This window comes from Dunckerocampus dactyliophorus, chromosome 8 (genome assembly GCF_027744805.1).
Source record: "Dunckerocampus dactyliophorus isolate RoL2022-P2 chromosome 8, RoL_Ddac_1.1, whole genome shotgun sequence".
NCBI lineage: Eukaryota > Metazoa > Chordata > Actinopteri > Syngnathiformes > Syngnathidae > Dunckerocampus > Dunckerocampus dactyliophorus.
Genome location: NC_072826.1, coordinates 26,159,999 through 26,174,501, shown reverse-complemented (window position 1 = coordinate 26,174,501; position 14,503 = coordinate 26,159,999). Strand labels below are relative to the sequence as shown.

The window sequence follows — 14,503 nt, the reverse complement described above, 5'->3', positions numbered from 1 at the left end:
ATCTTTGACAAAAGACCTGCTCGGCTTTCTTCTAGTTCTTCCACACCAAACTAAAAGCTGTTGATGGCAATAGGGTCTGCAATGCTATTTCCAAATGACCGTACGTCTTAAACAGTTGAAATTATTCCACTGGTTTCTGAAGCAAGAGAGCCTGCGCTTTCTGTAAAATATCTGCCATTACGGTAATCATAGGGACTGCGTCACAGATGCTCCAGGAAGACAAAGCAATGAGACGAAGCAGAGTGGGCAAGCATGCAGCGAGTGCGTGTGACGCTGAGGGAGAGGGGAGCTATTAAGCTTTCTATGACAAAGTTGTACAGAAAAGTGATATTTTATCTGATATTTTGGTGTTTTTTCTACCCTTTGCTTTTATGTTTGTCACAAAATGTTACAAACACGACGGTTGGGGTTGGGGTGAGGGTTATGGCAAAGCATTGCAAAACATGTGGAGGATGTCGTATGAGAAGTAAACGAGGGACGTTCATTTACTCTTACTATTACACTCTAAATGTTTTATAGCTAGTATTGTAAATCTATTTTATGAACAGAAAGATAAATGACAGGACAGGATTATATATATTTGTATGTATTAACAGCTCCAAATGAACAGAAAAGTATCAAATCAAGCTAAAAGATACCACATGTCTGAAAATGTCTTACACTAGTTTGAATCATACTTTAACCGCATTATTATGAGCCATGAAGGGTTGCGTTCAAAGACACCACATAACGTAAATTGAATTCACATGTTTTGAGTGGAGATGGATTTTCGAGAACACTTAAGCAGCAAACTGTGTCTGCATTAAGAGTTACAAAGTGAGTCATAGGAATATCCACTTATTGTTTTTCATTGTGTTTCTGTTTATTTAGACCACACATTCTCTCATAATAAAGACGCTGTTGTGATTTTCAGCGTGTCAGTGAATAAACCTTGCCGTCGTCTAGTGGCAATGAGGAAGTGTTGGAATTGCACTGTGTTCAGGTCGGAATAAAGTTATTAAAGAGCGGCAGAGTGTGTGGGTCTGTGGGGACGCTATTGTGGCTCCGTCTTCCGTCATGACAGAGATGTGGCTTGACATGATGCACATGCGTTAATGATGCTAAAGATTTTAATGTAATTAATGAAATAAATTAGTTATCGCCATTAACGTGCTATTTTTTTAGGATTAATTAGGATCTTTTTTTTTATCTTATCTTAATAGTTTGGCTTTATTCTAGTAAAGTTACAGCTGTTTTTTCAATTACTTTTTTTTCCTTTTTTTCCCCCCCAACTATTTTTGGACATTTTCTTTTTGAAATTAGGACTTTATTCCCATAATATTTTGGCTTTATTCTTGTAAAATAAAAAAAAAAATCCGAAACCGAATTTTCCCAGAATTACAACTTTGGTTGTTGTTTTGTTTCTCATAATATTACAACTTAAAAAAACCCAGCTTTTTACTTTAATCTTTGCTACTAAAATGACGTTATTTGTTCTCATACTATTATGAGTTTGTGTAAAATTGCAACTTTTTTTTCTTGTTGGAAGACAACTTTTTTCCTCTTAATATTTTGACTTTATTCTTGTAAACTGGTTGTTTGGTTTACAACAAACAGCTGTTTTTTTTTCCATTTCTGCTGTTTTTATTTTTAACATTTTTCAACTATTTCAAATTTCTTGTAAATTTTCTTACCATACAGTAATTATGACTTTATTCCCATAATATTTTTACTTTATTCTTATAACATTATACATTTTTCTGCAACCTCATTTTCCAAAAGTTACATCTTTATTTGTGGTTTTGTTTGTAAAATTAGTGCTGATGTTTTCCATTTTTGTTGGGGTTTTTTTTGTTTTCTTGTCAAATCATGAAAAAAGAGCTGCGGTCCACAAATGGCGTCTGGGCATTACCATGTGTTTTGTTATTATTGTGTGATATACTTTTACAGCTAGCATCCATCCATCTGTCCATTTTGTCGCGGGGGTGTGCTGGAGCCTATCTCAGCTGACTTCGGGCGAGAGGCGGGGTACACCCTCGACTGGTCGCCAGCCAATCGCAGGGCGAAGCACAAGTCGTATTTATGTCATATTTTCTTTTATTATCTTGACTATATTGGCTAATAGGAGTGGAAAGATGACTATAGGGGTGTTATTTAATGTCGAGAGGGCTCTAATCATGTTAAAAATTGTATTTAGAAGGTCGTAAACGGGTGTTCTATGCTCTCACTCGGAAAATATTACATTTATAGATAAGGAATCCAAGGGATTAGTGTATGTAAATGTTTTAACCCAAATGTGGCCCACAAGTTTAAATAATTGCCCCTGCTGTAATCATATGAGCGTACAGTCAAAGCACTGAAGGAGTCATTGAGGCTGAGCAGCTAAATTTAGCTCTTCAATCCCCTTTTTTCATCTTTCCACCTCCACACCTTTAGCTAGCCGGTCGCGCCCTCCTTGCTCTGGTTCCTGCTCCGTGGATGATACAGCAGTCGCGTGTGGGCGGCTCTGTGCTCATTCTCCTAGAAACTTCTCCACTGTTAGTACTGACTGGAGCTTCATGAGTCATTCATCCTTGGAGAGAGATGCTGGCATTGTTGGTTGGCAGTCAATCTGCATCACTTTTGTCTCCCATCACCCTCAGGTGATGCTTCTGCTAATGGAGTGTTGTATTATCATAAACGGATTTACTGTTCATGCAATAGTAATGACAGGAACTCAGCGTGTAGATTACATTGAAATTATGATCATTTATTTTCTTATTGTCTCCACACAAGAAGGTCTACAATATCTTAAGGACATATTCTTGATGATGACCATGCGAGAAGCTGTTAGCGAGAAGCATCCATCCTCCAGTCATGTTATCGTTATCAGCTATCCACATTTCCTGAAAAAAAGTGAAGCTCACACCTGCTTCTTCCCGCTGAGTCCCACTTTTCCTGCTCTCAGCGTCAGTCAGCTGTCATCTGCAGCTCGACCTCATCTCATTTTGCTGACAAACTAAGTAAAACGCAGTAAGATGGGTCACCTGGCTTGGTTAGTAGCCATGTTTAGGCCACACCCTTGACTGTTCCTCAAAGGATGTTGACTGGTCCCTTAATTTCTTTTTTTTTTTTGGTCTTAATTCTTGCTAGCTGGTGTGGCTGTGCCAAAGTCGACACCGTAAAAAGTTGTGCTGAATGACAAGTTGACAGCTAGGATTTTTAGCTCGTCTGCTTGGGCTGTGCAACTCGTCTTCAGTGAAGCCTGCTCGGGTTACATTGGTGCTGGGATGCGGATGAGAGTGAGGTTTAGCAGGGTTAATTTACACAGGGCTGTCCAAAGTGCAGCTCGGGGGCCACTTGCGGTATTTTTACTGGACTGCAGCACATTTTAAAAATATAATTTAACAAAAAACCTAAAACAACAACAACAGCAGCAGAAATGAAACAATCAGCAGTAATTTTATAAAAATGAAGTCAAAATATGAAAAGAAAAAAGTTGTACTATAACAAGAACAAGTAGTAATTTTACAAGAATAACATTGTGACATTATATTTTAAAATAATGTCATTTTAGTAGTATAAACTGAATGTTAAAAAAGATATAAAAAAAAAACAAAGTCATATTTTTGGAAAAATTACTTTTAATTATTAAAAACTTATAATGTGAGAATAAAATAAAATATTATGGGAAAATTGCCATTATTACGTAAAGAGAATGTACAAGAAGAAAGTTGAACTAGTTGGAAAATTAACAAAAAAACAACAGAAATGGAAAACACAGCTGTAATTTTCCAACAATAAAGTCAAAATATTAAGTGAAAAAAATTGTATTGTAATGAGAAAAAAAAATGTTGCACTTTCACCAGAATATTATGAGCAAAAATAATGTCATTTTAGTAGCGCAGACTTGAAATATTAAAACAAGAATATATATTTTTAAAAGGTCGTAATATGTTGACACACAAACAAAACAAAATGAATTTTTGGAAAATTAAGTTGAGGAAAAGAAAATTTACAAAGATTATTTAAGAAGAAAGTTGTAATATATGGAAGGTTTAAAAACAACAACAGCAAAAATGGGGAAAAAAAGAGTCAAGAGTGAAGTTGATACTAATAGGCTTTTTCGCCTGTATGACAAAGCTGAGATGCAGTTTTTTCTTGAAATATACAGTATATACTGTAACTTCTTAGCATATCTACATGTGTCGCTTTGCAAAGTATAAAAATGCAAAGTTGCATCCTTTCATTTTTCACTCTGTGACGCTTGCTGATGCCAGCTGGTACAACTGTGCAAAAGTATGTTGGTAAAGTCATCATAAAGAGCCACGCTGGATGACAGGTTGCCAGCTCGGGCTTTTAGCTCATTCATCTGTGGACTGTGATTCGACACAGCCTGCACCAGTGTGTGGAACAATGTTTTATTTTTGTCTTTTTATGAGACTTTTTTTACACAGCAAGGGAATGTACCTCGGTCGCATTGTTATGTCAGTCTAAAGTTTAAATTAACAAGTCTAAACAATTTAAAACGCAAGAAAATAACTACAGAAAAGCTGCTTTCTGCCATTACTGGCAAACCTCAGTCTAGGTTTAAGTGGCTCTTGCCAGAAGCGAGCCCAGGCTCCCTTTTGAGAAGGTAATCTTTAACAAAATGTGAGCGAAAGCCTGTTTAGTTGTACAGTTGCATCATTTAAAGTTGCAGACGAGCAGAGGAGTTGTCTTCACTGCATAAGAGCACTTAGCACACCGACACAGCGGCCGCCCGTCTCGAGGGCTACTTGATGACCTGATACGCTCGCTGGCGTGATTGCGGGAGCTCGCTGGCAGAAGCCAGTCAGCAAATTGGCCTTTTTCTTTCTCTCTGCAGACGTCCGGGGTCAGGAGGTTGATTGGCGGACGGACACAGTGCAGCGGAATGGACCTCACGTGCCCGCTCGTGGGCATGAGTGACACGGCTTTATTTCATCAGCAGCATGTCGGTGAAAGAATTCAGAAGTGTTCTCAAGTCCATCTAAACCAGGCTTGTCCAAACTTTTTCCAGCGAGGGCCACATATGTGAAAAATGCAAGGATGCCACTTTGATGTTTTGTAAAGCAACACATGTAGATATGCGAAGACGTTTTATATATTTTCAGGTAAAAAAAAAAAAGCCTATTATTAATATCAATTTCGTAACAACCATTTTTGCTGGCCTTTTTTTTTTCCAATTATTTCAGCTTTCTTCTGAAATAATCTTTGTAAATGTTCTGGCAATATTATGACTTATTATTACAACTTTGTTTTATTTTGTTTCTCATAATATGACTTAAAATTTTTTTTTTCTTTAATATTTCGACTGTGTTACTAAAAAGGCATAATTTTTCTTCAAAATATTGCACATTTATTGTAAAATTGCAACTTTTCTTCTTGTTCAACATGCCCTTTTTCTCTTAATATTTTGACTTTATTCTCATAAAATTACAGCATTTTTTTTCACCAATTATTTCAACTTTCTTCTTGTTAATTGTAATTGTGACTTGCATTCATTTTTTTTACTATATTCTCATAACATTATTTGTGACATTATTACAACTTTATTCGTTATTTTTTTTCTCAGAATGTTATGACTTTTAACATTTTTTTTCTTTAATATTTTAACTTTCTGCTGCTAAAATGATGTTACTTTTCCTCATATATACAATAATATATTATTTTCATAAAATTATGACTTTTTCCTCTTAATATTTTTACATTATTCTTGTTAAATTATTGCTGATTATTTTATTTAATTTTTTTTAATTTTCTTGTTAAACTATATTTTTAGAATGTGCAGCGGAGTTAATAAGAAAACAGCCATGGGCCCCTGGACCGCACTTTGGACACCTGCTGATCTAACCCCTTAAAATAAGACCATCAGGATTTTCATCATGAAAACGTAAGAAATAGAAATAATCGGACGGTGGTGTGTTTGTGTGTGTTCACCTCCCTGTTTGTGCATCTGCAAAGGACAATAAATAAAAGAAGCAAGGATATTTCCTCTCTGAATCCAGTCGTGTTCTGTGCTGCGCGGCCGTGTTGGCTAATCTCAGCAGAGCAGACCGCTCTGATGATTTATTAAAGCGGCCGTGCACGCTCTCGCCTCGCTCTCCGCTCTCCTACTTTACGGCGTTCCGACGGAAACGGCTTAATCCTCAATGGACTCAGCACCGTTTCTGGCACAGCTTGAGTGGCTGCGCTGCGAGTTTGGAATGAATTGTTATCCTCACATGCGTTTATACTACGTACTTCATCTCTAAAGTCCTCACAGCCACCAGGGGGCGTATTTGCATGCCATCTGGGGTTGCTATGATATGCTGTCATGTGTTAGGCAGTGCTATCCAGCTTTGTATTTTCTGTATGATTCCAATCGTTTTTAACATTTTCTTAAGAAAAAAATGCTGAATTAGCACATTTCCTGATCAAACACAGGGCAGAAATGTGAAATGCTGCTCTTAGCTTAAGTGTGCGAGCTGCGTCTACCGTCTGGAGTGCACTGCACAAAGTGCACTCAGAATTGGATGGCGATGGCGCAAGTGGTCCCTGGTCCCGCACTTTTGCCACCCCTGCTGGAACATTTATAATGCTGTGACTGTGCAGTGAGTCAAGTGGAATGATTGGACTCATTCTGACTGAAATGAGGTCAGGCTTGAATCCCACAAACATTTCTTCTCCTTTCTTCACGGTTTCGTCAGCAGCTACCTGTTGTCTCGCTTCTCACCACGCCACCGCTCAGCAGCATCTTTCATCATCATCCTCATCCATGACTGTGCAGAACATGTGGAGTAAACATTGTGTTTTTATTTATTGATGTTCTCTGTGGGCCTCCAGAGAAGAAGAAGAATAATGACAGGAACTTGCGTGAAGTTGGCAGACTCACATTTAAAGCAGGAAGATTCCAGTGTCAACATGCACACCTTGACTTGTTAGTAAAGTTAACATTGACTGATACTTGAATTTTCCCTCGAATGATGAATAAAGTCCGCCCATCTGCATCTCCTTCACCTCCAGAGTCCTCCTCGTCGTCCTTTTCTGACATACAGTAAAAGGATTTCTTATTTAGAAATGGAATATTTTGGTAGTGACAGCATAGTAAACCAGTTTACCACCTTCTAAATATGCTTTTTAACATTAGAGGCCTCGAGACATGATGTAACACCCCTATAGTCACATTTTGACTCCTATTACCCATTATAGTAGACATAATTAGAGAACATAAGACATAAATAAGACATAATATAGACTGACACATGTTAATATTGACAGAGTTCTTTGTTGTTCCTTTTTACTTCCTGTTTCTGTACAGTACTTCCTGCAGTGGTTTTTGTCTCATTAATGTACATTACTGACACCTAGTGACCATCATCTCCTGCACCTCCAGACTCCTCCTGCTTGACCCTTTCTGACGTACAGTAATCCCTCTTTTATCTTAATTGGGTAGTTTAGTGAATTTCCGTGAGCGAGGGTTTCTTTATTTAGAAATTTAATATTTTGGTAGTTAGAGCATAGAAAACCTGTTTACGACCTTATAAATACGCTTTTTAACATTATTAGAGCCCTCTAGATGTTAAATGACACCCCTATAATCACCCTTACACTCCTATTACCCAATATAGTAGACATAATAAGAGAAAATAAGACATATAGGACATCATATAGACTCACACATGTTAGCATTGGGAGAGCTCTTTGTTCTTTTTTTTCTTCCTGTTTCTGTACAGTACTTCCTGCGGTGTCTTTTGTCTCATCAATGCAATCTAACTGGCACCTAGGGACCAGTGTGGATTACTACATACCTGTATCATCTTTGAATGCATCTTCTGAATGGCTTATATTTGAAATTTACTTCATTTAGCCATTTTTGTGCATGAAAATGCTTAACTTGAGCGAAAATCATGTAAAGGTTGCTTAAATGCAGTGTTGTGAAAGAATGTTTGCCTCCTTCCTGATTTCTTATGTTTTTGCATGTTTGTCACACTTGGATGTTTCAGATCGTCAAACAAACTTAAATATTAGTCAATGACAACACAACTGAACACAAAATTGTGTTTTTAAATGAAACATTTTATTATAAAGGGAGAAAAAAAATCCAAACCTCCAAGGCCCTGTGTGAAAAAGTGATTGCCCCCCCCCCCCCCCCCCCCCCCCCCCCCCCCCCCCCGGTACATACAGTTACTGTTACATAACTTAAGTGTGGTTTATCACACCTGAGTTCAAGTGGAAAAGATTATAAATCAATGTCTCAAGCTTTGGGACTTCAGCAAACCACAGTGATAGCCATTATCCACAAACTGCATTCCAAGAGGAGTTCCAAGATGAAAACCACTGCTGAACTCAATTTTGCCAGAAAACATTTTGATGATCCCCAAGACCTTTGGGAAAATACTCTGTGGTCTGACGAGACAAAAGGTTACCTTTTTGGAAGGTGTGTGTCCCATTACATCTGGCATAAAAGTAACGCCGCATTTCAGAAAAAGAACATCATACCAACAGTAAAATGTGGTGGTGGTAGTGTGATGGTTTGGTGCTGTTTTGCTGCTTCAGGACCTGGAAGACTTGCTGTGATAAATGGAACCATGAATTCTGTCTACCAAAAAATCCTGAAGCATAATGTCTGTCCATCTGTTGGTGACCTCAAGCTGAAACCTACTTGGGTTCTGCAGCAGGACAATGATCCAAAACACACCAGCAAATCCACCTCTGAATGGCTGAAGAAAAACAAAATGAAGACTTCGGAGTGGCCTCGTCAAAGTCCTGACCTGAATCCTATTGAGATGCTGTGGCATGACCTTAAAAAGGCGCTTCATGCTGGAAAACCCTCCAATGTGGCTGAATGACAACAATTCTGCAAAGATGAGTGGGCCAAAATTCCTCCACAGCGCTGTAAGAGACTCATTGCAAGTTATCACAGACGCTTGATTGCAGTTGTTATTGCTAAGGGGGGCCCAACCACTTATTAGGTTTAGGGGGCATCACTTTTTCACACAGGGCCATGTAGGCTTGGATTTGTTTTCCTCTTAGTAATAAAAAGTTTCATTTAAAAACTGGATTTTGTGTTCTGTTGTGTTGTCATTGACTAATATTTAAATTTGTTTGATGATTTGATGATGCAAAAGCCGCAAAATTCAACGACAGTATTTCCATCTGTCCCCCTGAAGCTGGTTCATGAGGTCAAGGGAGTTGACTAAATCATCTTCTGCTTAAGCAGGGGATCAAACACTTAAAGCATTTCCCCCACTGTACATGTACAAAAAGGTTCTGGAGTGTAACACTGCAAAAGTGTAAAAAGTTGAGTTCTGCCAGGAGAGATTTGTGTTGTCATGGTTACTACAAGCTTTCACTTGTCATCTGGAGGCAGCACATCAATCATCTGCAAACATCTCATCTCCTCGCCGACTGCATTCCCTGCCCGGAAATTGGAAATGTGTAAAAAAACAAAAAAAACAAAAAAAAAAAAAACAAGGCGGTCGCCCAAGGAGGCAGGTACCGGCAAGCAATGTCGTCCCGGGGGGAGGTCAGCGGCGAGCGAGGCGGACAATGAAAATGAAGTGCATCAGAGCGACATTGAGGAGGCAGCTTCATTTCACGCCGCTTCCCACACACGCACGAGCTGAACCAGCGAGCCAGCATCCAGAGAGAGAGAGAGAGAGAGAGAAGGAGGGAGGAGGTGGTTGTAGTGGGGGGGTTAGAGGATGCTGGAATCTCCCGCTCAATCGCAAGCGCTTCAGCATGTGACTTCGCCATAGATGATCGCTCTGTCCTCCACCATGTCTGACTGAAGCAGGAAGAAGGATGTTCTCAGTGTCGCTCAAGTGCCGCTTAGGGGTCATCAGGCGCCAAGCCAAGGGTACTGTGTGTGTGTGTGTGTGTGTGTGTGTTTGTGTTTGTGTCTATAATGCATCATCAGGTGTGCCTTATGCAAAGTTGGCATCTTGCGATCTCCTTGTTCCTTTAAGAGTATATAATGATGACTTTGAGTTTGTGTGCGTAATCGTGTACCTTCAGGCTTGTTGTGCTGACCTCCCCAGTGAGCATGTGTTTGTGTGTGTGTGTGTGTGCGTGTGTGTGTGTTTACAGTCAGTATGTTTATTTCCCTGTGTGCATTCATAGTAAAGTGCCTCCTCCTGCTGATGTATTCATGTTACGTCTTCATTTTACACCTACTGTGCAGGCTCTGCAGAAAAAACGATTAAAAAAAAAAACTTGCTGAGAAGAGCAGCTAATGCTCTAATTTTGTTTTGTGGAAGAAAATGTGCTGAAGGGTCATCTGGCTGTGTGCGTGTGTGAGTGTGTGAGTGTGTTGTGTAAAGCTGCGTCAGTGCAGCAGCAACAGGTTGTGTATTTATTGTGGTTTTATATGGTTTTGATGCTCTTCCTCCTTTCAGCGCCGACATGCTGATGTTGTATGTTTAATTCATGCATTAAGTCACGCCGCAAACACTTTCTAAATGCTTGGACATGCTTGTCGATGTTTTTTAAGATGTCATCATTCATTCATGTCCATCGTGCTTGTTTTATTCAAAAACCGTGCTCACTTAAGTGCAACGCAGCGATCGAGAGCCCTGAATATTCCAGACGATAAAAACTCATCTTTTCCTTCAGCCTTAAGTGACTTTAAATGATTGAACTTGTGAGGACACTGGTGCTGTGCGTCAAATAAAATATAGTCATCCCTCGTTTATGGCCGTTAATTGGTTCCAGACCCGACCATGATAGATGAATTTCCGCCAAGTGTAGGATTCCTTATTTTTAACTCCAATATTTTCATAGTTAGAGCAGAGAAAACCTGTCTATGACCTTTTAAATACGGGTTTTAACATTATTAGACATGAAAAATAACCCCTATAGTCACCTTTACACTCATATTACCCAATATAATAACATAAGTGAAAATAAGATATAATATAGACTCACCCATATTAGCATTGGGAAGAGTTCCTTCTTGTTGTTTTTTTACTTCCTGTTCTTGACAGTACTTCCTGTGGTGGCTATTGTCTCATCAGTGTCACATTACTGACACCTAGTGACCAGTGTAGAATACTACACATCATCACAACGTCTTTGAATGCATCTTTTGAATGCCTTATACACTACAGGTAAGTTCCCAACTAACGAACACAATTGGTTCCAGATGACCGTTCTTAAGTCAAATTGTTCTTAAGTAGGGGAACAGGTAATATTACCAATGATATAGGTACTACATGTATGTGTATACATATACAGTATATGTGTACAGTATACTGTATGTGTATGTATGTATATAATATGAGTTTGGATGTAATAGTAATATTAAACGAGGATAATTAATGAAAAAAACAATAATAAAAATGATATAATAATACAGAATGATAAATGTTATTTACCTTTGAAGAGGAGTGGTCGAGTATACGTCGTTGTGGTGGAGGAGGAGGAGGAGATATTAGAAAAAAAGGACAAATGGTCGTCGTCGTTAGACTCTTCTAAAAGAGGTAGTGTTCTGTGGGTGGTGTAGAATTAAGCAGGCCTATTAACTCTTCATAAACTTTAATCACACGCTCTGTCTGGGTTGTATCATACAGCTAAAACTTAGCTTTTCTTCACGTCTCCTCCCCCTGGTCTTCATCGCCTGTTGGTCCCATTAGTAGTGTAACAGTGCCCTCTACTGGTCAAGCATGTGAAATATGGACTTAAATATAAATAAATATGGACTTATAAGGCAAAACACATGAAAATATAGACCAGTCGGCTTGTGTTCGTATCTACGAGTGTTCGATAGTCGGATGTTCGTAAGTTGGGGACTTAGTGTATTTGTATTTTATTCATTTGACCGTTTCTAGGCTTGAAAAAGCTCAATGTTGGCAAAAATATGTAAAATTAACTATTTTAAAAACAAAAAATGTACTATATTCAACCACAAAACAACATAATTTATTAATTAATGTATTTTTGAAAAGCCGTGATCAAGTGACGCCGCAAAATTCTAAGCGCAAAGTGGCGAGGGATTACTGCACTTTCATCAGTACACTTCAATAAGTACAGTAGAGCCCCGCGGTTATTTTCCTAGACCCCCACGAATGGCGGGAAATCGTGAATAATGAATGCACCCATAAAAATGCCTGTTTTTGATACTCCTGGCGTCTAAGGCTTCTCAACGGGTCTAGTCTTTATTATTATATATTAATTTAATATATTTATTTATTTACGCAACTGCAGATGTTTGCAAGTGGAATTGGGACACATTATAAAAAAAAAAACTAAGGAAGAACATGGTAAATGTATTTGATAACGTATCGAAACTAATCAAGTAAAATGAAATAAAGTCACAAAGTTAGATATTGATGTCAAAGCGCGAGCAAATGTACAAAAATTGGCATTTTAAATTGTCCCTTTGCTATCGTTCCTCCAAAAGTGAACAATAATGTCAAGAAATGACAAAAGCCACGATGCTAGACTGCCACCTTTATGACCTCACAATTTTCTTTTTTTTTTCGCAAATAAAGGACAAGTCAGAAATTGGATGCACTTGATAAGCTTCCTGCGACCTACCCATGATGGGTCCCAGATCCGCCTTTGGGTCATGACCCACCAGTTGAGAAGCAGTACACCAAATAACGTGCCTTTAAATTATGTTTTATACGGTAAAAAAATATTTCAGGCATACAGTCTACAGCAGTGGTTGCCAAACTTTTCACAGTCACGTGCAGACATCTGACTGGCAGTCATGTACCCTACTGCTGCAGACTTAAAAAGCATAAACCACACAATGAAACATCTTCGATATGTTATTAAATATATTATACTGTATGTTATGACATTATATTAAAAAAACACGCATGTTATTTTTCAGCTGCTAAGATAGGCTACTAATTTAAAACAGAGAGGGTTTTAGAAGGGTAAGATACCTCCTGGCAGGTTTGTGTTCTGTTTGGTGAATGGATTTGTATTTGTATGTGTATTGAGTATTTAAGTGGTGACAAGCTGTGGTAAGATGTAGTGAACTGTGATCTTTATGCTCTTTTGCTGTGCTTTGGTCTGCAACAACATGGAAACAATCAGTACTTACAATAATTATAAAAACACATAACCTACAGAAATCATGAAGGAAATTAATTGAATACGAGGCTTATTACTGAGCCAAATGGGCATATGAGCACGTATAGCATGAGACTATGCGCAAAGCGAAAATGCACAGCAGCGCAAAGCTAACATTATTAAACCTCACCTCTGCGCATTTACGCACAGCATTGACGGAATAGAAAACACACGTCTGTCTTATGCAACATGCATAAGTCTCAATCGGCGTCACACATGGTGTGTTCCAGTACTTCCGAAAAAAGTGGCCGCAACGCCCGAAGAAGACACATTAGTCGTGAAAGCATAAATTTATTACACGTGCAAAATTGGGGTCTGTTTAACACAGTCAGTGCATTCGCAAACAAACGCACTAATTAGTCACAGCAGCACGTAAGAACACCAGCTCTCATTTAGCACACAATATACATGATCTTGAAAAATCTTCAAGATTAAACACTTTGAGTGCACAACATCATCATCAAATTTACTTATTTGTTCATCTAGCGCACGTAGAACAATGAACAATGTCATGCTGTCACCTTTCTTCTACACTGTACTACCGGCTGTGGCTCTTCACATGAGGTGTTTGTGCGCATTACGTAAATCTCAGGGTCTGGCGTTAATGTAGTCAAGCCGTTTTTTAATTATTATTCATGTACCGCCTATGGCGTACCCCAATTTGTCAACCTAGTATATACAGGATTGGATATACTGTACAGTGTAGCATATACAGTCAAACCTGTCTTAGCGGCCACCTTTATAGAACGGCCACCTGCCTATAGCGGCCACTGAAAAATCCCCCACAGCAAATTTACATGTTATAGACCCTGTGCACAGCGGTCACCTGTCAAACGCGGCCAGCGGCCACCCATTTTGTCTCCCTTGGTCAATATCTGACCGCATATAGCGGCCAAATTACAGACTCAAGTAGAAGCTTCATGCACGAAAAAGTTAGGTTTTTCAATCAATGAAGCCGTCGTGTGTAGACTTTAATTACTGAGTCCTAGCTCAGTCACAATCATTCACAAGATCCACACAAACTGTCAGTTGTTCCACATAAAAAAGCCGCTTGCTATTTCCTGGTCAAACATGTAACTTTAAAAGCATTTGCACCAAAACATTACCGCAAAGTAGGCTGGGAACAGGACGTGCTCCCAGCGACCTACTATACGATACAATACTGCCTGCACGCTAAAACCATGCTAGCATATGTTTTTAAAAAGCAGCAGGAGCAAAACTGAGTCCGGCTGTACTTAATTGAAGTATTTTAGAATGTACTCACGTTATTTTTGATCAATCCTCATCCACAAATCCATCAAAGTCCTCATCTTCTGTATTCGACACAAAAAAGCCGTCTTCTTTTCCGTTCGCTACTAGTCTGTTAACTTGTCAGTGTTATTCAGCTCCCAAGCAAAGAAGGAAATTTCTCCTGTTGCTTCTGCCAACTTTGTTTATTGAACGCGGCCACCAGACAACA

At 38.8% G+C, this 14,503-nt stretch overlaps 1 protein-coding gene across 6 annotated transcripts in view; it reads left to right on the top strand.

Annotated features, from left to right (window-relative positions):
* The window catches only part of LOC129186055 (glutamate receptor-interacting protein 2-like), a 168,728-nt gene that overhangs the window by 67,444 nt on the left and 86,781 nt on the right, over positions 1-14,503 (top strand). For 2 of the 6 annotated variants that reach the window (XM_054783886.1, XM_054783884.1), the window contains exon 1: positions 8,200-9,820. The exons of the other annotated variants lie outside the window; for them this stretch is intronic. In XM_054783886.1, the coding sequence (XP_054639861.1) occupies positions 9,766-9,820 (55 nt within the window). In that variant the 5' untranslated portion in view covers positions 8,200-9,765. Of the gene's footprint in view, positions 1-8,199; positions 9,821-14,503 lie in introns of those variants that run through there. 6 annotated transcript variants of the gene reach the window in all.